The 24917-nt window shown below is 34.5% G+C and overlaps 2 protein-coding genes across 2 annotated transcripts; one reads left to right on the top strand and one right to left on the bottom strand.

Annotated features, from left to right (window-relative positions):
* Positions 1-504: 504 nt before the first annotated feature.
* LOC105778137 (expansin-A8) lies at positions 505-1929 on the top strand. Its single transcript, XM_012601759.2, has 3 exons — positions 505-760; positions 962-1274; positions 1365-1929. Exons 1-3 carry the CDS (start codon positions 616-618, stop codon positions 1666-1668), a joined length of 762 nt encoding a protein of 253 aa, XP_012457213.1. The 5' UTR covers positions 505-615; the 3' UTR covers positions 1669-1929.
* A 21-nt stretch (positions 1930-1950) lies between these two features.
* On the bottom strand, positions 1951-4823 carry LOC105778136 (probable LRR receptor-like serine/threonine-protein kinase At4g31250). The gene is made up of 3 exons (XM_012601757.2): positions 4014-4823; positions 2894-3463; positions 1951-2814 (listed from the first exon to the last, which is right to left on the bottom strand). Exons 1-3 carry the CDS (start codon positions 4684-4686, stop codon positions 2138-2140), a joined length of 1920 nt encoding a protein of 639 aa, XP_012457211.1. The 5' UTR covers positions 4687-4823; the 3' UTR covers positions 1951-2137.
* Between the last annotated feature and the right edge of the window lie 20094 nt (positions 4824-24917).

Below are 24917 nucleotides of genomic sequence, written 5' to 3'. Positions count from 1 at the left end.
TCATTTACGCCAATCTGAATTGAATGATCATTTTTACAAGTTTTCTAAAACATAAAAGGGTATAAAACGACTGAGATTGATTCAAGTCTTAAACAAAATCTTTAGACTAGAAAAAAGGAAGGAAAAAAGGAAAAAGACCAAAGTCCCCAATCAAAGGGAATAAAAAGATTTCTTGAAAGGATTGGCGGGATTTCAGGCAATTTAAGGACAAAAATCCATAAAACTAGACGTGGGTGTATGCAAGCTATAGAAGAAAACAAAAAGGAGATGTCCTTAGCAAAGATAAACTAAGACAAGGAATAAAGGTCAAGGGGGAAGTGAACTGAAGTATTAATAAATGCATGTGCAAGTGGGACCATTAGGCCTAGCGGTCGGTAGTCTATCCTTATGGAACTCGACTGGAACATTTGCATGTGCATATTTTGATCCTTTGCAGATCATCTGACCTGAAATTATGATAAATCTCTGTTCCTTTGTTGTGTTTTTTCCTATATAAATCCTTTCTCCCCCAATCCCTATGTCACAACCATCAAAGCAACCAACCTTTTAATTACCCCTTTTTTCTCTTTGTTTCCTTTCTTCCTCTCTTCCTCACAACTCACTTCAACGAATACTATGGTGATAGCACCATTAACTGCAACTTCTCTTCTGCTGTTTGTTTTCAGTTTTTTCCTGCAAGGCACCTTTGGTGACTATGGGGGAGGATGGCAAGGTGGCCATGCCACATTCTATGGTGGTGGTGATGCATCTGGCACAATGGGTAAGTTTGAGGACATTTTTAACAAAAGGAATTTATGGAAGAAAAAAGGGGGAGGGGGGGGGGGGAACAAACTTATGAAGTGTGGGGTAATGAAAAAGTTCAAAGTTGTTTCAAGCACTTTTGGGTACCTTAATTAGTAGCTTTAAATGGTCTTTTTTAACTTTTAAGCTTAGTTTCTTATATCCGTTGGTGCTATTTCAGGAGGTGCTTGTGGATATGGTAACCTGTATAGCCAAGGCTATGGGACTAACACTGCAGCACTTAGCACTGCCTTGTTCAACAATGGTTTGAGCTGCGGTTCTTGTTATGAAATGAGGTGTGACAATGACCCCAAATGGTGCCTGCCCGGGTCCATTACCATCACTGCAACCAACTTCTGTCCCCCTAACTTAGCATTGTCCAACGACAATGGTGGTTGGTGCAATCCCCCTCTCCAGCATTTCGATTTGGCTGAGCCTGCTTTCTTGCAGATTGCTCAATACCGTGCTGGAATCGTTCCCATTTCATTCAGAAGGTAATATTTACAACACCCTTGAGTAATTATATGTACTACATTAATGATTTAAGCTCATCTTAGTAACAAAATATATGTTGGTCTAAACAGAGTACCCTGCATGAAGAAAGGAGGAATCAGGTTTACTATCAATGGTCACTCTTACTTCAACTTGGTCCTCATCTCAAATGTTGGTGGTGCTGGAGATGTCCATGCAGTCTCAATCAAAGGCTCTAAAACAGGATGGCAATCAATGTCCAGAAATTGGGGCCAAAACTGGCAGAGCAACTCCTACCTCAACGGCCAAAGTTTGTCGTTCCAAGTCACCACAAGTGACGGCCGGACTGTGACAAGCTACAATGTGGCTCCAGCAAACTGGCAGTTCGGACAAACATTCGAAGGTGGTCAGTTCTAGAGTTTAAGGCAAAGGGTCCCTAACTGAAAGATGTGTATGTAATAGCCAGTGTTTGAGACAGGGGAAGGTATAAGAGGGAGACTTAGAGTAGGAGAGGCCCAGTCCCATTGTGGCTGTATATAGCTGAGGTGGTTTATTGGCACCCGCTAGGCCTTATATAATATAGTTTTTAGTAAGCAGAGATGGATGGATGTTCCATCGCTTTGGGTTTTGTTTTAACATAGCCATGAATGAATGTCAATCGAATTAAATATTCCTTCACTTTATTCTCAACTTAACAGGTTAAAAGAACATGAGATCCTAAATTTATAATAAATGCATCATATGAATTTTCCCCATAACACATATAATAAACATTATCACTCACATGCTATGTCTGCAAATTCTTGGAAATGTTAAGCACCAAATCACAGTTAAAACAAATGTTATGATCCACTCCAAACATTCCTAACGATTTGGTTTCACGTTTTCAAGCCTGAACCGAGAACGAAAACTCATCATCGGTGACTGCTCTAGATGAGTACACATCCCCTTCACTGCCATACGAAGAATAGTCTTCAACATTATCACTATTCCTCTCTTTCAACTCTTCAATCCTCTCCAAAGCCTCTCTCAATTCCCATCTCTTCTCTATATCCCATTCGCAGCAACCCATCCCGATCTTCAACAGCTTCAGCATCTCGCCTTCCCCGTTCTTGGTCCCTTTCATGTCTTTGTCGAACACTTCTCCGGTCCATTCTTCTCTCACAACGGAGTTCACCCAAGTTGCCAAATCTGCATTGCCACCTTTACCTTGTCTCAAATAGTTGGCTGGGAACTTACCTGTTAGCATTTCGAGGATAAGTATTCCGAGGCTCCAGACGTCGGTCTTTCGTGTAGTTCGGTCGTATTGGGAGAATTCAGGGGACTTGTATGCCACCATGAATTGTTGGGCGTGTTCTTTGTTCATGACGGGGAGCAAGGCGTAGTCAGATAGGAGGGGGTCGAATGTGTGGTTTAAAAGGACATTGGAGGATTTGAGATGGCCATGGGGGAGTGTAAGGTTGGAGAGTTCATTGTAAAGGTAAGCCAAACCCTTTGCTACTCCTTTGATGATCTTCAATCTAGTTGGCCAATCAAGCCCTGGCTCTCCTGGAGCACGCCTTGCTGTGCAAATATGCTAGCCTAACGTTAATTTAGACAAAAAAGGGGGAAAAGGGTACTAAGAAATGTGGGAAAAGCGTACCATGAAGATGACTAGCCAGGCTTCCATTGGGAGCAAAATCAGACACCAAAAGCTTCTCTTCTTTTCTGTAATAGAAAGCCACAAGGGAAAGCAGGTTAGGGTGTGACAACCTTCCAAGTCTAACCATGTGCTCTCGGAACTCTTCCTTCCCCACATTATTCATTTGCTTAAACCTCTTCACCACCAAGGCTTCCCCACTCGAGATCACAGCTTTGTACGACGACCCAAAGCTCCCACTCCCCAGCACCTCTGCCGATGCCCTTAGCAACTCCTGCAACTGGAACTTCTCCCTGTCATTTCTCACGAAATAAAGTTTCGCTTTCTCACCTAACTTTCTGTAATGCTGCGATGATTGATCCTCTTTCTTCCCCATTATTACGTTCCCCGCTGGTTTTTTCTTTTCTGCCTTTTTGAACCGGGATGCCATGGCTGGATCTTTGAGGATATAGGAAACTGCGGCGATGAGTGCTAAGACAACCAACGAACCGGCTACCACGATGATTATTATGATGGTCCGTTTCTTTCTTGAGGAACTGCATTTGGGCAGTGGTTCCCCGCATAGGTTGTTCCCTGCCATCCATGCAAAAATCTTACATCATATAACACACATATTTAACTGTACATCTTTGTAATATTAGTCATGTTATTAGTGGATAAGCGGATAATTAACAAGGATTTAATTTATATCTAAATTAAAATTTCAAATAAATATATGTATCTAACTTATAAAAGGCTGGGTCTTGAACTAGAAGTGTTCTTTTTTTTTGTGTGTTCAACGAACTGGAAGTGTTTTGACTTGGTCTTGATCCCAAATTCAAAAAATATATATCATATATATTATATATATAGATATGGTCCATGGCCCATGGTATCTCCAGAACAGTTAAGTATTTAATCGAAGTTAACGTATAAAACTTGGGAGTCTTCTTTTTCTTGTTTAGAACCTTGTTCCTTTTATCAATAGCGTAAGCAAAATTTGTGAATGTACTTGAAATGGAAAGCTTATTATGTTCGCATATGAGTGAAAACCAGAACTTTGAATCAATAAAACTAGAGATTTTTTTATATTGAAAATTGAACTCATGAAAATCATATATGTTAATAATAATATAATTGATACCTTCGAAGAAGCTTGCATTCATCTTCCTCAAACTATACGGTATCGGACCCTCGAGCTTGTTATAAGCTAGATTAACAAAACTGCCATCCTGTTTAAAATCCTGTTGAAAATCCGGTATCCGTCCTTCAAAATGGTTCTGCTCGAGGCTCAATTGAAACAAACTCGGCAATGTAGCCAATGATTTCGGGATTGAACCAGAGAAGTTATTCCATGCCAGAAAAACCCTTTGCAAGGCCGGCATGCCTGTGAATCCATCGTTACGTATCTCACCCGAGTAATGATTGTATGCCAAATACAAGGCTCGTAAAGAAGTGAGCTTCTTAACCTCTGGGAATGGACCACCAAAGCTGTTGTTCATAAAGCTTACGGTACGTAAAAGCTGCAACCCCGTTAGTGTGTTGACGTCGATTACGCCTGTCAGACCCATGTTTTCTAGCTTCAGACCGAAGACTGAGCCTTTGAAGCAGCGCACACCGGTCCAGTTTGGATTATCGCATGGACCTGGACCCGAGCCGTTCCAATCGTCTAGTTGAGAGCCGTAATTGGCTAAAGAGTCCTTAAACCTGAGCAAGATTTCGGCCTCGGTTTCACTCCATGATGGTGCAACAAAGCATGCTAATATGAACAGCAATGGAAAACAATAATAACATGGTTTTAGTTTATTATGGACCATTGTTTAAAATGTGAAGGACTTCAGCTTTGGATTGGGTGGGGTGAGGGAGGGCTTGGACGAAGATGATATGGTGAAGATGAAGATGCAAAACGACAAAAGGACATTGTGATTGGGATTGACAAAGTCCCTGTTAAAGCTGAGCTGTGATGCCTGGCCGGCAGCTTAAGGGTGTGAATAATTATTATTTGATATTAATTGAGGCTGAAACGTCACAGTCTTTCCCTTCTTGACTTGGAACTGTTTTCATTTCTTGGTTGACGTCTGGCCGTCAACCTGAGTTTGGGAACAACGTTTGTTCTTGGTTTCTTAAAGGATTGTTCGGGAATATCTCTAGTAAGGATGGTCTTGGTCCTTACTCCATTGCTATCTTATAAGTACATAATCAGTTCTAGGATATTCACGGTAGCGGTGATTTTAATAAAATTCATATAGTTTTTAATTGCTTCTTATTAAAATTGTAATAACTTTTTTTTATATAAAAGATATTTTTATATCTATTTTACGGTTCATGGAGGTTAATTCTTTTGAGGATTATGTAATTTATTTCACTGCACTCAACACTTATAGATAAAATAGTAATAACTTTTTTTCTAAATTAAATGATTATAAGTAGTATTATTTATTAAAATTTTAGTATTAAAGGAAAAATATTTTTGATTAGTATTATATTATTATTATAATATAGCTAAATAAATTACTTTTAGTTCATGATTTTTCTTTTTAAAAGTTGATGTTTGGATTGATTATACAAAATTGTACTTTTTATGTATTATTTCTAATCATCAAAACATTAAATCATATATTATGATATAATATGAATTTAATAAAATAATATTGAATTTTTAAAAAATACAAAATCAATTTACACGCTATATAATTTTGTAGGTTAACAATATGTATGGGTGAAAAAATCATACATCATTAAAAGTAAAAAAATAATTATTTTTGAAAATTGTATATTCGTATTTAATAAAAGGTTTAATATAATAAATAACTCTTGAAGGTGGTACCTATAATTTATTTTGGACTAATTTGATCCCTAACTTGTAAACCATCGGATACTTTGGCATTTATGCAGTTAGTTTTTCAAAATATGTGGAGGACGTGGACGAATAAACAATGACATAATGAGTCAATAATTCTGACTATCAAAAATTTATTTAATTTTATAAATTGTAATTTTAAAATATGCTTCAAACATATTAATTTAATTAAAAATTTAAGCGTAAACTATAAGCTCAATCACTTATGTATGCTTTAATTTACATTTAGTCACTGAACTTCAAAAAATTATTTTATGGTCACTAATGTTATCTATTTGTTGTCTTCATTCAACAATCAGATCTTGTTAAGAGTGTAACGACAAGCTAATATAGTCGCTAACTTTGATAGTTCCTTTTTTCTTCTTTCTTTTTCTTCATTTAAAAAAAAATTATTTCAATTTTCTCTCCCATCTTCGCCATCATCTTCATATTCATCTTCTTCCACGTAGCCCTAGCTATCACTGATGGTCTCTTTGTAATTCACCATCACCAAGATAATGATCGAAACCTATATGACATTATTGATACAGGGGATCAATCAGGAGGAGGTAAAAAGGAGAGAGAGGTGGTTGTTTAGGGGCCGGTTCACTTGTGGCAAGTGGGAGAGCGGGAGGAAAGAATTAAGAAAGGAAGAGAGAAAGAGAAGGGAAAGGAGAAGGTTGAAAAAGGTTGGAGAATGATAAGTTATTAGGTGGAATGCTTAGGGAAGAAGGAGATCCCTAAAATCTCGTGTGCTAGGGTATTTATATAAGAGAGGTCCCTTTGTCATAGAGTGCCATCTCATCGACAATACGGATGGTAAGTTGCTCATATGGTCGACTAGGTGGCAGGTCTGTTACATGTTAGTTGTCATCAAGCTTAGTACTTGTGGCCCTGCTCTAACATTCTCCTTATTGAGGTAATACGAGGTTGTTATGCCTTGATGGTCATTTTTTGGTCCCCTATATGGAGGATAAAAGTGGGTGGCTTATTGGAGGCCAAAAGTGGAAGTTAGTTATATGGTCATCACTAGGGGTACAAGGTGTAGGGTTGTTCATGGGTGTTTACTAAGCCATTCGTGCTACCATGTGTCCAAGATAGGGGTAGGGATATGACAATTGCCCCTCTGGTCAAAAGGTAAATAGGTTATAAAGTGCCCTTCCTTGAGACCATTTAGGCAGAGCCCCAATGAATAGTTATTGTAACAGCCCGTTTTTGGGTCAAATCAAAATAGTGGTTTTAGAACCATAAATATGAAGTTAAAATATTAATTTTATTATTATTTTAATGTTTACAGCATGTTAGTAGAGTCATATGAAAATTTCGTTAAGAAATTTTATCGTTTGCATGCTTAATTCGATAAAAAGGACTAAATAGCGTAAAGTGCAAAACTTGAGTTCTATTAGTTAAAGGTATCAAATGACAATGTGATTAAATGGTTGAGGGTTTTATGTTGCAATTAGACCATATAAATTGCTAATGGACTTTTATGGCCATTAAAATGAAAATATAAAGGTTATATGTTAATGTTAAATTAGTAAATAACCAAATAACTTAATATTAAAATAAGTAAAATTAAAGTATCATCTTCCCAAAAGCTAAACACTACTGAAATTTGAAGGTTAGGAAGCCATTGTTAGGGCTTGAAGCATTCGACCAACATTTCTAGTGCATATCAAGAAAAGAGGAATCCGGAATTAGATCGGGAGAAAGGCAAAATTATCGAGTAATTGATCCAATTCGTCAATTCTGAGTACGAGGTAAGTTCATAAGTAAATAATTTTTTTTGAAATTAAATGTATATGTTTTATACATTGCCGAATTGATTTGTATAAAGATATACATTGTCGAATTTGATTTGTTTATAGATATACATTACCGAAATTGATTTTTTTTATAGATATACATTGCCGAATTTGATTTGTATATGGTTATACATTGCTGAATTTGATCTGTATACAGTTATACATTGCAGAATTTGATTTGTATATAGATATACATTGCCGAATTTGATTTGTATATAGATATTCATTGCCAAATTGATTTGTATATAGATATACATTGCCGAATTTGATTCGTATATGGATATATATATTGCCAATTTGATTTGAGTATTGGATGGCTGGTTTCGTGCATGAATTGATTTAATCACGAAGTCGAAAGCTTCGAATAAACCTTAGTAAATGTATTGGATATTGGTGTCATGATATTAGGACTTCCGAGGTGTGATTTCGTGTAAGACCATGTCTGGGACATTGGCATCGAAGTGAGAAAATGTTTAAGACCATGTCTGGGACATTGACATCATATATTATTTGTATAAGACCTTGTCTAGGACAGTGGCATCGATATGCGTTAACATGTAATACCATATCTGAGATATGGCATTGTACGAGCTTTATATGATTTCGTATGTTCTTAACAATTCCGAATGTGAATTTGAGCTAAATGGTTCAGGTATGTGGGAAGTTATATGTTCATGAAATATTAAGGTAAGTTTAGTACTTAATGTGATAATATGAATTTATATGAGTTAGTTAAATGTATATGTGTTTGAGATTTATTTGAATTCTACCTAGTTGAATTGAATTATAAATATCATTGAGATGATTTAATTACTTATGGCTTACTAAGCTTCCAAAGCTTACTTTGTGCATTCTTCTACTGTTTTATAGATATATAAAGCTAGCTCGAGCTTGGGGATCGTCAAGGATTATCGTCACACTATCAATCAATAAATTGGTATTTTTGAAAGCTTGATATTATGGCATATGGCATGTATGGACTATGGTTAATTTTGAGTTGTATACAAGTGGCCATGTGAAATGGCTTGTTAGAGATACTAATTATTATGTATATTCGATCATGATATAAGCTCTTTTGGGAAGTATGTTTCGAAGTATATATGTATGATAATGTTTGGTTATAAGATTCGGCTTGAGTAATGATTTAGTTGGTTCGGAAAAAAAAGTTTGTATATGAAATATGATTAGTATACATGAATTGTGATGAATGACTGTGTTAAACTGTGTTGAGTTAGGTAGTGCCTCGTAACCCTACTTCGGCGACGGATACGGGTTAGGGGTGTTACATTTTAATTGGTATCAGAGTTACGATTTAGTCGATTCTAGGACTAAAGTAGCGCGTGAGAGTTTAGCTATACATGCCATATTTATATACTGCGATAGTGTGATGAATTCTTGACAATTCAAAATGTGTTTTCGTATATGAAATGGATCCCGATCGAGCCGTAGCTGACGATGTTGAAAGTAATGCACCCACTCAAGGGGTAGTGCAATCTGATTCTAGAATTGTTTCTAGTAGCCACGAAGGAGAGGCAAAGCAAGTCTTTTTCCAAATGATGAATGAGTGATTTACAGAGTTCGTTCGAACGAATCCAACTGCTTAACAACCTCTACCCCCGCAAGTTCCTGTAGCTCCCCAAGTTATTGATCCGATACGTTCGAGTAAGCCACCTGTCGATAAGATTCGTAAATATAGGGCCGAAGAGTTTAGAGCTACTGTTGATGATGATGCTGAGAGAGCTGAGTTCTGGTTAGATAATACTATCCGAGTGTTTGATGAATTATCTTGCACTCCCGATGAGTACATCAAGTGTGCTGTTTCCTTTCTTAGAGATACTGCGTGCCATTGGTGGAATACCTTAGTATCTGTGGTTCCTAAGGAACATATTACTTGGGAGTTCTTTCAGACTAAATTTCGGAAGAAATATATCAGTCAGAGATTTATAGATCAGAAACGTAAAGAATTTCTCGAGTTGAAACAGAGTTGCATGACAGTGATAGAATAAGAGAGGAAATTTGTTAGACTCAACAGATATGCCTGGAAATGTGTATCGACCGAAGCAATCATGTGTAAGAGGTTCGAGGAGGGTTTAAATAAAGACATCAAGTTATTAGTCAGGATTCTGGAAATCAAAGAGTTTGTGGTACTTGTCGAGTGAGCATGCAAAGCTGAAGAACTTGGGAAAGAGAAAAGAAAAGCTGACTTTAAAGCTAGAGATTCACGAAAAAGATCATCGAGTAAGTCATTTCAGTCGACATTAAAGAAGTTTCAAGATGATTTTAGTCGCTCAAAGGCTGTTATGGGTTATTCTAGACGAGATCGAGACAAACCACCTGTGAGTTTGAAGGTGACCTCAATAGCTAGTGTTGGTAACATCAAACCTAATCAACTCGAGTACAGACAATGTGGTAAACATCACCCTAGTGATTGTAGATTGAATGATCAGACCTGTTTTAAATGTGGATCATTAGATCATTTCATTTGTGATTGTCCCGAGTTGGTTGAAAAAGACACTGTGCAGATTACGAGACCGAGTAACACGACAGCTAGAGGTAGACCACCTAGAAACACTGGTAATGTGAGTAGTAGCCAGAAGGGAACTAAAGATACTACTGTTAGATCTGAAAGTCGCGCACCTGCCAGAGTTTATGCTATTTGTGCTCACAAAGAAGCTTTGTCTTCAGATGTTATTACCGGTACTTTCACTCTCTATGAAACTACTGTAATTGCACTGATAGATTTGAGATGTCAGAATAACGAGATTATCCGGATTGAGTCAGATGATCTGAATAGGTTGTCGGCTATGATTTCGTCAATGAAAGCTCAGATCTGAGAAAAGGGTATGAAACTTACTTTGCTTATGTTCTTGATACAAATGTGACTGAAAAAAGATTGAATCTGTGCCAGTTGTGTGTGAATATCCAGATGTATTTCTTGAAGAGCTATCAGAATTACCACTGATTGGAGAAGTTGAATTTGGTATTGAACTAGTGCTGGGAACTACTTTGATATCAATAGCTCCATATAGAATGACTCCCACCGAGTTAAAAGAATTGAAATCTCAGTTGCAAGAATTAATCGATAGAGGATTTGCACGACTGAGTTTCTCTCTCTGGGGTGCTCCGGTATTATTTGTGAAAAAGAAAGACGGAACTATGAGAATGTGCATTGATTATAGACAGCTCAATAAAGTGACAATCAAGAATAAATATCCTTTGCCCAGAATAAACGATTTGTTTAATCAGTTGAAAGAGGCTACTGTGTTCTCAAAAATAGATCTAAGATCTGGTTACTATTAGTTGCGAGTAAAAGAATTCGATGTGCCAAAAACCGCTATCCAAACGAGGTATGGACATTATGAATTTTTAGTTATGCCTTTTGGATTAACGAATGCTCCTGCAGTCTTTATGGACTTGATGAACTAAATTTTTAAACCGTATTTAGACCAATTTTGTTATCGTATTTATTGATGATATATTGATTTACTCACGAGATGAAATTGAGCATGCCGAGCATTTAAGAATCGTGTTGAAGACTCTGCGAGATAAATAGTTATATACAAAGTTCAGTAAATGTGAATTCTGGTTACGAGAAGTTGGTTTTCTGGGACATATAGTGTCAGCATCAGGTATAAGAGTCGATCTAAGCAAAATTTCTGCAATAATAGATTGGAAACCTCTGAGAAATGCATCTGAAGTTCGTAGCTTTCTGGAACTCGCAGGCTACTATAGACTATTTGTGAAAGGCTTTTCAATGATTGTGACTCCGTTGACAAGATTGCTTTAAAAAGATGTAAAATTTGAATGGTCCGAGAAGTGCTAGAAAAGTTTTGATTAGTTGAAAGGCCTACTGACTGAAGCTCTAGTGTTAATACAACCAAAATCGAGTAAAGAATTTGTGATCTACAGTGATGCATCATTGAATGGTCTAGGTTGTGTTTTGATGCAAAAAGGCAAAGTGATAGCTTATACCTCGAGACAGCTAAAGCCGTATGAAAAGAATTATCTGATGCATGATCTGGAATTGGCAGCGATAGTGTCCGCGTTGAAGATTTGGCGCCATTATTTGTTCGTTGAGAAATGCCATGTGTATTCAGATCACAAGAGTTTGAAATATCTGTTGACTTAGAGAGATTTGAATTTGCGACAATGCAGATGGTTAGAGTTGCTAAAAGACTACGAGTTAGTAATTGGCTATCATCCGGGAAAGGCCAATGTGGTTGCTGATGCTTTAAGTTAGAAATCTCTGTTTGCTTTACATACGATGGATACTCAGGTAGCCCTATCTGATGACGGTGCGATTGTAGCTGAGTTGAAAGCGAGACCGTTGTTTTTGTAACAAATTTGTGAAGCTCAAAAAGTTGATAACGAAATATTAGCAAAACGAGCACAATGTGATTCAAACCCTGATTCAGAGTTTCAAGTTGATTCCGATGACTGTTTAAGATTTAGAGCTCGATTATGTGTTTCGAGAATTTAGAGTTGATTCAGATGATATTGAATGATGCACATAGTAGTCGTTTATCTGTTCATCCGAGAAGCATTAAAATGTATAATGATTTGAAACAGCTATATTGGTGGCATGGCATGAAACGTGATATTTCAAAATTTGTTTCGAAATGTTTAATCTGTTAGCAAGTTAAAGTTGAGCATCACGTACCGTCTGGGTTACTGCAGCCGGTTATGATTTTCGAGTAGAAATGGGACAGAATCACGATGGATTTTGTATCGGGTTTGCCTCTGTCACCGAGTAAGAAATATGCGATCTGGGTAATTGTCGATAGACTGACTAAGTCGGCTCATTTCATTCCAGTACGCACGAATTATTCACTTGATAAGTTAGCTGAGCTATATATCTCTCAGGTTGTGTGGTTACACGAAGTATCTATGTCCATTGTTTCAAATAGAGATCCGAGATTCACATCGCGTTTTTGGAAGAAATTGTAAGATGCATTGGGTATAAAGCTGCACATTAGTATGCTTTTCATCCTCAGACAGATGGTTAATCAGAGAGGATTATTTAAATACTCGAGGATATGTTGAGATGTTGTATTCTCGAGTTTGAAGGTACGTGGGAGCGATACCTGCCATTGATTGACTTTGCGTATAATAACAGCTATCAATCAAGTATAAAAATGGCACCGTACGAAGCTTTATATGGTCGCAAATGCCGAACACCTTTATACTGGACTGAACTTAGTCAGAATAAGATTCACGGGGTTGATTTGATCAAAGAGACTAAACAGAAAGTGAAAGTGATTCGTGATAGTCTAAAAGCAGCGTCAAATCGTTAAAAATTGTACGCATATTTGAAACGGAAAGATATTGAGTTTCAGATCGGGGATAAGGTGTTTTTGAAAGTCTCTCTGTGGAAAAAAATACTTATATTCGATCGTAAGGGCAAGTTGAGTCTGAGATTCATCGGGCCATATGAGATCATCGAGAGAGTAGGTCTAGTGGCATATCGGTTAGCTTTACCGAATGAGTTAGAGAAAATTCACAACTTTTTTAATGTATCGATGCTTCGACGATACCGATCCAATCCCTCGCATGTGATTTCTCCTTCTGAGATTAAAATACAGCCTGATATGACGTATAGCGAAAAACCGATCATAATATTAGCTTGCGAGGTCAAAGAATTGAGAAATAATAAAATTTCTTTAGTGAAAGTCTTATAGTGTCGACACAGAGTCAAAGAAGCTACTTGGGAAACCGAGGATACTATGAGAGAGCAATACCCCAACCTATTCACTGGTAAGATTTTCGGGGACGAAAATCCCTAAGGGGGGAGAATTATAATAGCCCATTTTTGGGTCAAATCGGAACAGTGGTTTCGAGACCACAAATCTAAAGTTAAAATATTAATTTTATTATTATTTTAATGTTTACAGCTTATTAGTAGAGTTATATGAAAATTTCGTTAAGAAATTTTATCATTTTCATGTTTAATTCGATAAAAAGGACTAAATCGCGTAAAGTGCAAAACTTGAGTTTTATTAGTTAAAGGTATCAAATGACAATGTAATTAAATGGTTGAGGGTTTTATGTTGCAATTAGACCATATAAATTGCTAGTGGAATTTTATGGCCATTAAAATGAAATTATAAAGGTTATATGTTAAGGTTAAATTAGTAAATAACCAAATAAATTAAAATTAAAATAAGTAAAATTAAAGTATCATCTTCCCAAAAGCTAAACACTACCAAAATTTGAAGGTTAGGAAGCCATAGTTAGGGCTTGAAGCATTCGACCAACATTTCTAGTGCATATCAAGAAAAGAGGAATCCAAAATTAGATCGGGCGAAAGACAAAATTATCGAGTAATCGATTCGATTCGTCAATTCCGAGCATGAGGTAAGTTCATAAGTAAATAAATGTTTTTGAAATTAAATGTATATGTTTTATACATTGTCCAATTGATTTGTATAAAGATATACATTGCTAAATTTGATTTGTTTATAGATATACATTATCGAAATTGATTTGTTTATAAATATACATTGCCGAAGTGATTTGTATATAGATATTTGCCAAATTTGATTTGTATATGGTTATACATTGCCGAATTTGATTTGTATATGGTTATACATTGCCGAATTTGATTTGAATATAGATATACATTGCCGAATTTGATTTATATATGGTATACATTGCCGAATTTGATTTGTATATAGATATTCATTGCCGTATTGATTTGTATATAGATATACATTGCCGAATTTAATTTGTATATGGATATTAATTGTCGAATTGATTTGAGTATTGGATGACTGGTTTCGTGCATAAATTGATTTAATTACAAAGTCGAAAGCTCTGAATGAACCTTAGTAAATGTATTGGTTATTGATGTTATGATATTAGGACTTCTGAGGTGTGATTTCGTGTAAGACCATGTCTGGGACATTGGCATCATATATGATTCGTATAAGACCCTGTCTGGGACAGTGGCATCGATATGCGTTAGCATGTAAGACCATATCTGGGATATGGCATTGTATGAGCTTTATATGATTTTCGTGTGTTCTTAACAATTCCGAATGTAAATTTGAGCTAAATGGTTCATGTATGTGGGAAGTTATATGTTCATGAAATATTAAGGTAAGTTTAGTACTTAATGTGATAATATGAATTTATATGAGTTAGTTAAATGTATATGTGTTTGAGATTTATTTGAATTCTACCTAGTTGAATTGAATTATAAATATCATTGAGATGATTTAATTACTTATGGCTTACTAAGCTTCCAAAGCTTACTTTATGCATTCTTCTATTGTTTTATAGATATATAAAGCTAGCTCGAGCTCGAGGATCATTAAGGATTATCGTCACACTATCAATCAACAATTTGGTATTTTTGAAAGCTTGATATTATGGCATATGGCATATATAGGCTATGATTAATTTTGAGTTGTATATAAGTGGTCATGCGAAATGGCTTGTTAGAGATACTAATTATTATGTATATTCGATCATATTATAAGCTCTTTTGGGAAGTATGTTTCAAAGTATATATGTATGATAATTTTTTGTTATATGATTCAGCTTGAGTAATGATTTAGTTGGTTCGGAAAAAAATGGTTTGTCTATGAAATATGATTAGTAGACATGAATTGTGATAAATGACTGTGTTAAATTGTGTTGTGTTAGGTAGTGTCTCGTAACCCTAATCCAGCGATGGGTACGGGTTAGGTGTGTTACAGTTATTATAGCAAATAAAGTAGTGGGTGGATGGAAATACCTACAATTTGCAATTATGTGTCCTAAGGAAGCTTCGAAAAAGGAGAGGACGCACTGAAGGTTATAGAACGACTACATTAATTAAAAGGTTGTACAATTGTTCAGGGAAATAAGGGCTAATGATGGGTTGTGTCATTTCACGGGACACGTGTCTGAGTGGCATTGATTGTGGAGCGTTAGAGTGTTTTTTTTGCAAAACGCACCATTTTTTGGAAGGGGCTATATATAATCTCCTCCTTTAATGGGTGGAGGTTATTTGCTTTATTTGTATTCTTAAGTTTTCTTAAGCTTTTCCTTTTCAAAGCTTTGATTCCCTCTAAAAGTTTCTAAGTTTTCTCTCACTGTTTCTTCCTCATTTCTTTTTTTTTCTTCTGTTTGGTGCCATCCTATCTTTTTCATCTTCTCTACTTAGATTTAGGGGTTTTCAGGGTAAGAATTTGATTTCTCAAACTTTTTCGTTTCATTTTGAAACTACTCATTTGTTTTGATGGCGGGAGAAAATCATGGTAGGAAGGCTAACACCTCTAATAAGGCTTAGATGAGGAAAAAGAATCCTTCAAGGTTTGTAAGGGAGGTCGTGGAAAGTGGTGCTTTTGAATGCACCACAATTGAGATGGAGGTAGAACGGTTGTTTCATCGTTGTGGGTTATTAGTAGACCTGTCACATCCCAAAAACCGATTTAGAAGAAATTGGGTTAGTAAAATCAAGAGTGGTCACACTTGTTTTGAATTAAGATTGTGAAAATTATGTCAAGTAATTTGTTCTGGTTCAGTGGTTAAAATTGTGTTTGTGTGTGAGGGGTCTTATGTTCAAATATTTTTCCTTAAATTTTTGTTTCAACCTTTGACTTTGAAGACCCAACTTATATGTTATTTTTCCTCAATTGATGTCAAGAATGAACCTGCTGGTTCAGCGGTAATGCTTCAGCTTACACAGAGGTCTTGTGTTTGAATCTCGTGTGTGCAAAGTGGAAAATTGTTTTTATTTAAAACTCTGGGAAAAAAAATCTGATGTGGATAGTTAATAGAGGTTAGTGGGTAGTTTTTTCTTAAACATAACAATTAATCCCTAAAACCACTCCCTTTTTTTATCGTCTATCACCTCCACTCCTTTTTTCACGTTTCTTTTCTTCTTTTCCCTTTTCCCTTTTATATTTATATTTATATTTATATGTTGATAATGAGTATAGGAATAATAATTCTAAATTATTACTATAAATATGAATAAAGCATTTTTAACCTATAAAGAAATAAATTAAAATATCCCGAATCATTTTAAATATCATAAAATATAATAAAATCAAATTAAAATTATAAAACATCATAAAGTACTTTAAAAATCATGTAATTGTTATAAAATAAAAAAATAGAGAGACTAAAGAACAAAGAAAATATCGAAAGCAATAGAGAATATATTTTATTGATCAATGGGATGATTACAATGCTTCATCAGAGTCTCTATTTATAGGCATAAGAAGTATAAAATAAGTAGAGATCTAATTCTAGTAACTATAAGAATTTAAAGTACATCAAAACTTTATCTTGGTCATGATGGACATCTACTTAATAAGATATTCATAACACTCCTTCTTGGATGTCCATTGATAGAGAATGTGTCTCGTTAAAACCTTATTAGGAAAAACTCTATGGGATAAAAACCTAATGAAGGAAAAAGAGTACACAATCTTCTATTACAAGCTGCCTCATTAAAAACATTCACCAGGAAAACTCAATGGGACAAAACCTTGGTTCAAGGAAAAAAGTACAACTTGTTTTAGACTCCCCCTAATGGCAACATTACATTACATCTTTGAGTTGGCATGTTCCAATCTTGTGTAGTAGTCTTTCAAATGTTGAAGTTGGCAGGTAAAAAGATCTGCTAAATTATCACTAGAACAAATTTGTTGATCATTTATATCACCTCTTTTCTCAAGATCATGGGTGAAGAATAATTTTGGTGAAATATGTTTCATTCTATCACCTTTGATGTAACCACCCTTCAATTGAGCTATACATGCTACAGTATCTTCATATAAGATAGTTGGCATATTTTCCTGTAAAGGCGAATTACATATCTTCTAGATATGTTAGGTCAATAACCTTAGCCAAATACACTCTCGACTTGCCTCATGCATTGCAATTATTTCTACATGATTTGAAGAAGTGGCAGGTAATGTTTGCTTTAATGCCATGATATGGCAGTACCCCCACATGTAAATAAATATCCTGTTTGAGATTGACCTTTATGTGGATCTGATAAGTATCCAGCATCAGCATAGCCGACTAATAGGGATTTTGAAACATTTGAATAAAATAACCCCATATCAATAGTCCCTCTGAGATATCTAAATACATGTTTAATTCCATTCCAATGTCTATGTGTTGGAGAAGAATTAAATCTTGCTAACAAGTTTTAAGTGAAAGATATATCAAGTCTTATGTTGTTTGCAAGATACATCAATGCCCCTATGGCACTTAGATATGGTACTTCAGGACCTAGAAACTTTTCATCATTCTTGCAAGGACGAAATTGATCTTTATTCATATCTAATGATTCTACAGCCATCGAAGTACTCAATGGGTGTGCTTTATCCATGTAAATTTCTTTAATATCTTTTCTGTATAAGTTGATTGATGAATATGAATTCCATTTTTTAAATGCTCGATTTGTAAGTCAGGACAAAATGTTGTTTTTCCAAGATCTTTCATCTCAAATTCTTTCTTTAAATAATTTATTGTATTTTATAGCTCTTCAGGAGTTCTAATAATATTTAGATCATCAACATAAACAACAATTATCACAAAATCAGATCCAAAATTTTTTATAAAGACATATAGACAAATTGGGTCATTTTTGTAACCTTCTTTTAACAAGTATTCACTAAGGCGATTGTACCACATGCGTCAAGATTTTTTTAATCCATATAAACTTTTCTTTAATCTGATCGAGTAATTTTCCCAAGAAACTCTATATTCTTTTGGGATTTTAAATCCTTCAGGGATTTTCATATAAATTTCATTATCTAGTGTACCATATAAATAGGCTGTAATAGTAGCCATTAGATGCATGCCAAGTTTTTCACGTACTACCAGACTAATAATATATCTAAATGTGATTGCATCCACCATAGGAGAATATGTCTCTTCATAATCAATGTCGGGCCTTTGCGAAAATCCTTATGCTACAAGTTGTGCTTTATATCTTACGACTTCATTTTTTTTATTTTCATTTTTGTACAAATACCCATTTATATCCTACTAGCTTTACAACTTTAGGTGTTTGGACTACAGGTCCAAAAATTTCACGTTTAGAAAGTGAATTCAATTATGCTTGAATTGCATCTTTCCATTTGGCCAACCTTTTCCATTTTTACATTCCTCAATAAATTTAGGCTCGGGATCCTCATTTTCTTTTATTATTTCAATAGCAATATTATAAGTAAAATTGTTGTCGGCAACTACATTTTTTTTGGTTCCATCTTTTTTTCGTATTGACATAACTTATCGAGATCTCTTTATTTTCATCATTTTTATTTTCACTTTTAGATAACTGAATCTCTTCTTGAGTTTTATAATTAGTTATGTCATGGGTCTCTTCAGGAATCCGTGCCTCCACTATATGACCATCTTGAATGTTTGCTCATTTTCTTTTAAGAGGATTTTTATCTTTGGAACCAACCGGTCTTCCACGCTTCAGGCATGAATTACTCTCTTTTGCACTAACAGTTTATCCTATTAGGACATCAATTTGTATTGGAGCATTTTCAGCTGGTATGTGAGATTTAATGAATCTGGCAGTTGATTTGTAAAATGAATTATCTGTTGAACTTCTGGTCCACCTTGCTTTGTACGAGGATCTTAGACATTGATAATTTATTTCAAGTACTTTATTAATCCAACTTTTTATTCTTTTCCCCTAATGTTGGGAAAACTGACAACTCATGTCATAACTAAATCTCGAATTAATACCTCAAAAATATTATAAGGAGACTCATATAAATATACATTCTCAATCTCTTATGATGACCCATCTTTGTGCGTTGTGGTGGAGCAGTTGTAACATATACCACACATCCAAAACTTGTAAGATGAGAAATATTTGACTATTGACCAAAAATCAATTGTAATGGGGAATATTTATAATTTATTGCTTGATGTGTACAACATTTAAATCAATACAATCTCATGTCGAAATAGGAAGTTTTGTTCTCATAAGTAATGGTTTAACTATTAGTTTGAGGCATTTGATAAATGATTCAGCTATATCGTTTTATGTGTGAACATGAGCTATAGGATGTTCAAATTTTATCCCGATTGACATACAATAATTATTGAAAGATTAGGACATAAACTCACCAACATAAGTAAGATGAATTGTTTTAATTGCATAATCTGAAATTAATCATTTAAACAAGCAATCTCGCAAACGACGGGTTGCAAGTTGATAACTCATGTGGTTATTTTGTAGATGCATCTACCAAAATCATATAATGTCAAAATCATCCACATGGTGGATGAATGGGCCCATATTCATTTCAGAAATGCAAAACATTAAATCTCAACTTTAACCAGTGAGTTTGTAATAATCAATTTTCATTGAGAATAAGCAACACATGAGAATTCTTTAAATTAAAGAATCTTCTGGTTGTTTAATAAATATCTATATGAATTCTCAATTAATTTTCATATCATATATAATCCATGATGGTCTAATTGGTCACACCAAATAGTAAATGTATTTGTATTAGTAAACTTTTGGTTTACTTAATCATGTTTTCAATTGTACTAATATTGTAAATATAAAATTTGACAATTAATAATTTTATTGTCATTCTTTTTATTTTGTATTCATATATAAGCAATATTGTGACATTTACTTCGAAATGTCTACATCAATGTGAAGTCCATAATGTTATTAACTCAATAAAAGAAATATAATTTGCAAACAATTACTTGTAATATTCACTTTAGGAATATGCCGAATCTTCAAATATTTTGACCACAATTTTCTTGTTTTCATTATTATTCTTTTCTAGTGGTTAGAAGTACCATTATTATAATCACCTTTATAATGGTTATTTGTACGCTTCCAACCACATCCTCAATTACAACAACAATCATTATCTCTATATTTTCATTTTTCATAATTGTTAAGTACTGCAACATTCACTTCAGGGAATGAAGCAAAACTAGTGGGAAGAATTTCATAGTTTTTCATTAGTAACTTATTATTTTGCTTAGCCACTAGAAGGTACGAGATCGTTCGAAAGTACTATTATTTTCACAATATTGCTACTGCAGGAGCACATTAGATATTTCAATCATATAGTGTAATGTATTCCTTCGGGAATATATATAATACAAATACATGAGTATATCATGTTATTTCTATATATGGTTTTAATGTAAAACACATGAAGGTTTTATTCAACATATATCTTCTTCATCTGAAAAACAAAATTATATTTTACAAAATTTTGCATCACAAGGAGGTAAAATATTAGCTCTTAAAGAACTTTATTATTATTATTTATAGTTTGATGCAATATTAACTCTTCAGAGCATATAATCATTTTATTATATAACCTTCTGAATGCTTAATTTATTTTAAATTATATACGCTTTTGCAATTCTTTTTAACATGAATGATAAAAAATTTTGATTTTCTAAAATTTTATTTATTCATATAAAATAATATGTATAAAAATACATATATATATTAAACATAACAAATAATAAATTCATGTTACTAATAAATTATTGTGGTTAAATAATATATATTTTTATATATCATAACACAACAAAGTGCAAAATATTATAATGTCAAATTAAAACAACTTTACAACTATAAAGGTTTAAACTCTAAAGGTTTAAACATAAATATTTTCTATCATCCACCTCTTATGACATAATTTCATTTCAAATTTTACAATGATATGAAATTATCAAATGATATGAAATTATCACAGATGCAGGTGAATATCTCAAAGTTCATGACAAGTAAGTATTTGTACTCGATTCCGTAATAATCATATATCTTAACCAAAATCAAAATTAAACCAATCAATTCTATTAAAAAATTATCTCCACATAAAAATCCAAATAACTAAATGCATGAAGGGTTTTATAAATTCATAGAGATACGAGATAGTGAATTATATAAATTGAACTTTTAATAGAAATCAAATCAAATTTCAAAAGAAGTTGATTAGATTGACTTACGTTACCATGAATGAGAAGTAGTGGTTATAAACATCCTTTGTAATGAAGAGAAAGAGATCATCCCCAAGCAAATATCAAAAGTAAACTTTGAGAGTGGATCTTATTTCTTGATTTCATATAGATAACGATATCAAATCTTTCACTATCCTTGAGATCAAAAAGTAAAATAAGTTAATCAAAATAATGATAACGATAATGAAAGAAGAATGAAAAATAATAACCAGATATGAAAATTAAATAAAAGAAACTTCCGTAAAAACTTTGCATCTTGTTGTCAAAGATATTGGAAATCATGGAGGATAAATTTTATCATCGATAAAATAAACTATCACATTGAGCAAGATCGTACGATAACGTGTTATAAAATAAAGAGAGATAGAGACTAAAGAACAAAGAAAATATAAAAGAAGTATCACTTTGAGAATGTATTTTATTGATCAATGGGATGATTACAATGCTTTATTAGAGTCTTTATTTATAGATGTTAAGTATGACACCTATTTTCAGTCAAATTTGAAAAATAATCTTCTAGTTAAACTCCGTTTAATTGTTTCAATCAAACAACGATTAGTTTAGATTATTTTATTATTATTTGACATATGAATTTAGCTTATAAATAGGCTCTTTTACAACCTTGGAAAAATAAACCCATTAGAGATTAGAACTCATAACACATTTAGAGAATTTTGTGTTTACGTTTAAAGGGTTCTTTGTTTTCGGGTTTTTGGGGTTTAGTTTTATCTCCATCTTTTGTACTGATTAAATGCTAAAATTACATATTTTATGTAATTAAATTGGTTAATTTATGAGAGTGCACCACTGATTTTTCCATGTTTATGTTGAATTTTATACAAGGATGCAATTGGGGATAAATAGAAGAAAAATGAAACAATCGGGCTAGATTGAAGAAAGAAGCAAATAAGGAGGGCCAAAGCAGAATTTTTCCAAGATATAATTAGCTGAAATTTTTGTTGACTTAGTGGGAGATTATGTAGGGATTTTTAATATTTTATTCCCTTGATTTTCTATGATTAGTGGCTCTTAATTTAGCAAGGCCACTAGTATAAATAGGAGGCTACATTGTTCATTTATTCATCAAGTGATAAATCAAGCTTTCATCTTTGAATGCAATTCCTCCTTTCTACTCACGAAATTATTTGTTGTTCTTAGTTTCCTTTTTCTTTCAGTTCATTAATTTCTAGCTTGTTACCACTTAAACCATTTACAATTTCTTTTTCAAACTTCATTTTCATTTCCAGTAGCTAACCATCCCACTTTAATACACTACCAAAATCCAGCCCCCATACTTAATCACGCCACCCATTCGTTTCACCCATTTTTACCTTATTTAATTTATCCAACTCCAATATGTCCAAAACCTTAGTTAACTAAATCTATTTTCAGCTTTAGGTCGAAATTAGCCTTATCAAAACCTGTGAGTTACGAACCCGAGCAATTTAACTCCTAAATTCCAGTACTTATTATTTCTCCGGATTAAGGGTATGATTTTGTAAACTCACAAAGTCAGATCAGCATTAAGTCAAAAAAGATGTCGTTTGATTTAGTTTGGTTAGACGTACAGTTGGAATTCTGAAAGGACCGGTTGTCTAATCGGTTTTCTGTGAACACATTGACGTGCCAAGTGGAGATTGTTGTTTGGGTCCGTTAAGGGAACTAGTAACTGGATTTAAATGTCCCACGCGGTTGAGGACCTTGTTTCGAGCTAGGCTCTTCTAGAACGCAAAGCTGCCGGAGTTCTAAATCACGAACGTTTTGTTGGTTGTTCGATCGGTAAGGGTTAGTTATAGGACGTTCCATAACTAATTTACACAAAGAAGAGTTGGTGTGTGAGGCATCCTTGGAAGCTATAACTAGCTTATTGGAAAAAAGGAGTTATCTAATTTCGAGGATCGATTCAAAGACGAGGAAAAATCTGTGCCTAAAGCTGAGCTTAGTTTAATTAATTTTTCTTCAGATTTATTTAACTGTTTTTATTATTTTATTTTCAGCCTTTACTTTTCACTCATTTTTTCCCTGTTTATTTCAGGTTCCAGGTTTTCAATTTTATCCTCCCCCTAAATTTCTTGGGTACGATAACTTCCCAGACACAAATCTGGTCAAGAGAGAAACAATTTGCAGTAAACCCAGTCTCTGAGGGATCGACCCTACTCCCTATACTGCTTAAATTGCAAATTTGGCATAGGTTTATATTGGTGGATTCAACACCCATCAGTTTTAGCGCTGTTGCCGGGGACTGGCAACACTTATAATTGTTTAAATCATCTTCATGACCAGATCTTCATCCGGAGATCTCGAATACAACCTAGAGATCAAGAAATCAGCACGAGCACAACGAAAAGAGACAAAAGCTCTTAAACTTGCAAGTAAAACAGAAGTTGAGCTAGGACAAGGGATCCTAGAATCCGACGTCGAAAGGTTGAGCTAAGCAATTCGTGCAGAGGCAATTCAACGTGGGAAACAAGTCGAAGTTGTTGAACTTGAGACCGAACCACTTTTTGAAACGAAAGAAGCAAAAGTCGGTGAACTAGAAAGGATGGCAAACCGAACCATTCATCAACTAGTCGCTGCTCCCAACGAGCAAACACCGTTATGCATCAACTATCTAGCCGGAGAAACCCCGTTCGAGTTGAAGTCAGGCTTGATCCACCTTTTGACCACTTTTCGAGGCTTGAAGAATAAAAATCCACACACTCACTTGAGAGAATTCCACATGGTCTGCTCAAGCATGAAACCTCAGGGAGTAACCGAAGATGAAATTAAACTTCGGGCATTTCCATTTTCTTTAGTTGGTACAGCAAGTGAATGATTTTTTTACTTACCCTTCAGTTCTATTACAATGTGGGATGACTTATCTCATGTTTTTCTTGACAAATTTTTCCCAGCATCGCGAGCAGGTGAACTTAGGAGAGACATAGTGGGAATTAGCCAAATGGAGAGTGAATCGCTCTATGACTATTGGGAGCGATACAAAAACTGTGTGCAAGTTATCCTCAACACGGTTTGACCAAACAATCACTTCTTTAGTATTTCTACGAGGGTCTGCTCCCTATGGAAATGAACATGATTGGCGCTGCTAGTGGAGGGGCGCTTGTCAGTAAGACTCCACAAAGGGAAAGAGAACTGATATCCACCATGGCGACAAATTCTCAACAGTATCAGCCAAATTTAGAACCCACAAAACGGGTTAATGGGGTAAACGTTTCATCCTTAGAAGATAAATTGGATAAGCTCACTAATATTGTTCAATCTATGCTTACAGAAAAGAAGAATCTGACCCAACTGTGTGGAATTTGTACTACATCTGAACATCCGACGGATTTGTGCCCAATCCTTAATGAAAATTCAATGGCACATGTTGACGCTGTCGGAGGCTTTCCGGGACCTCCGCAAAGACGCTATGATCCTTTCTCCAACACATACAATC

This window comes from Gossypium raimondii, chromosome 10 (assembly GCF_025698545.1).
Source record: "Gossypium raimondii isolate GPD5lz chromosome 10, ASM2569854v1, whole genome shotgun sequence".
NCBI classification, from domain to species: domain Eukaryota; kingdom Viridiplantae; phylum Streptophyta; class Magnoliopsida; order Malvales; family Malvaceae; genus Gossypium; species Gossypium raimondii.
The sequence above is the reverse complement of the archived record's forward strand: the minus strand, read 5'-3'. Positions and strand labels throughout refer to the sequence as shown.

Coding starts and splice junctions, on each gene's coding strand:
- LOC105778136 (XM_012601757.2), bottom strand. CDS start 4,686: ATGGTCCATAATAAACTAAAACCATGTTATTATTGTTTTCCATTGCTG. Junction 3,464..4,013: donor GAATGCAAGCTTCTTCGAAG/GTATCAATTATA, acceptor CATGGATGGCAG/GGAACAACCTATGCGGGGAA. Junction 2,815..2,893: donor CCTGGCTAGTCATCTTCATG/GTACGCTTTTCC, acceptor ATATTTGCACAG/CAAGGCGTGCTCCAGGAGAG.
- LOC105778137 (XM_012601759.2), top strand. CDS start 616: ATGGTGATAGCACCATTAACTGCAACTTCTCTTCTGCTGTTTGTTTTC. Junction 761..961: donor TGATGCATCTGGCACAATGG/GTAAGTTTGAGG, acceptor GTGCTATTTCAG/GAGGTGCTTGTGGATATGGT. Junction 1,275..1,364: donor GTTCCCATTTCATTCAGAAG/GTAATATTTACA, acceptor TGGTCTAAACAG/AGTACCCTGCATGAAGAAAG.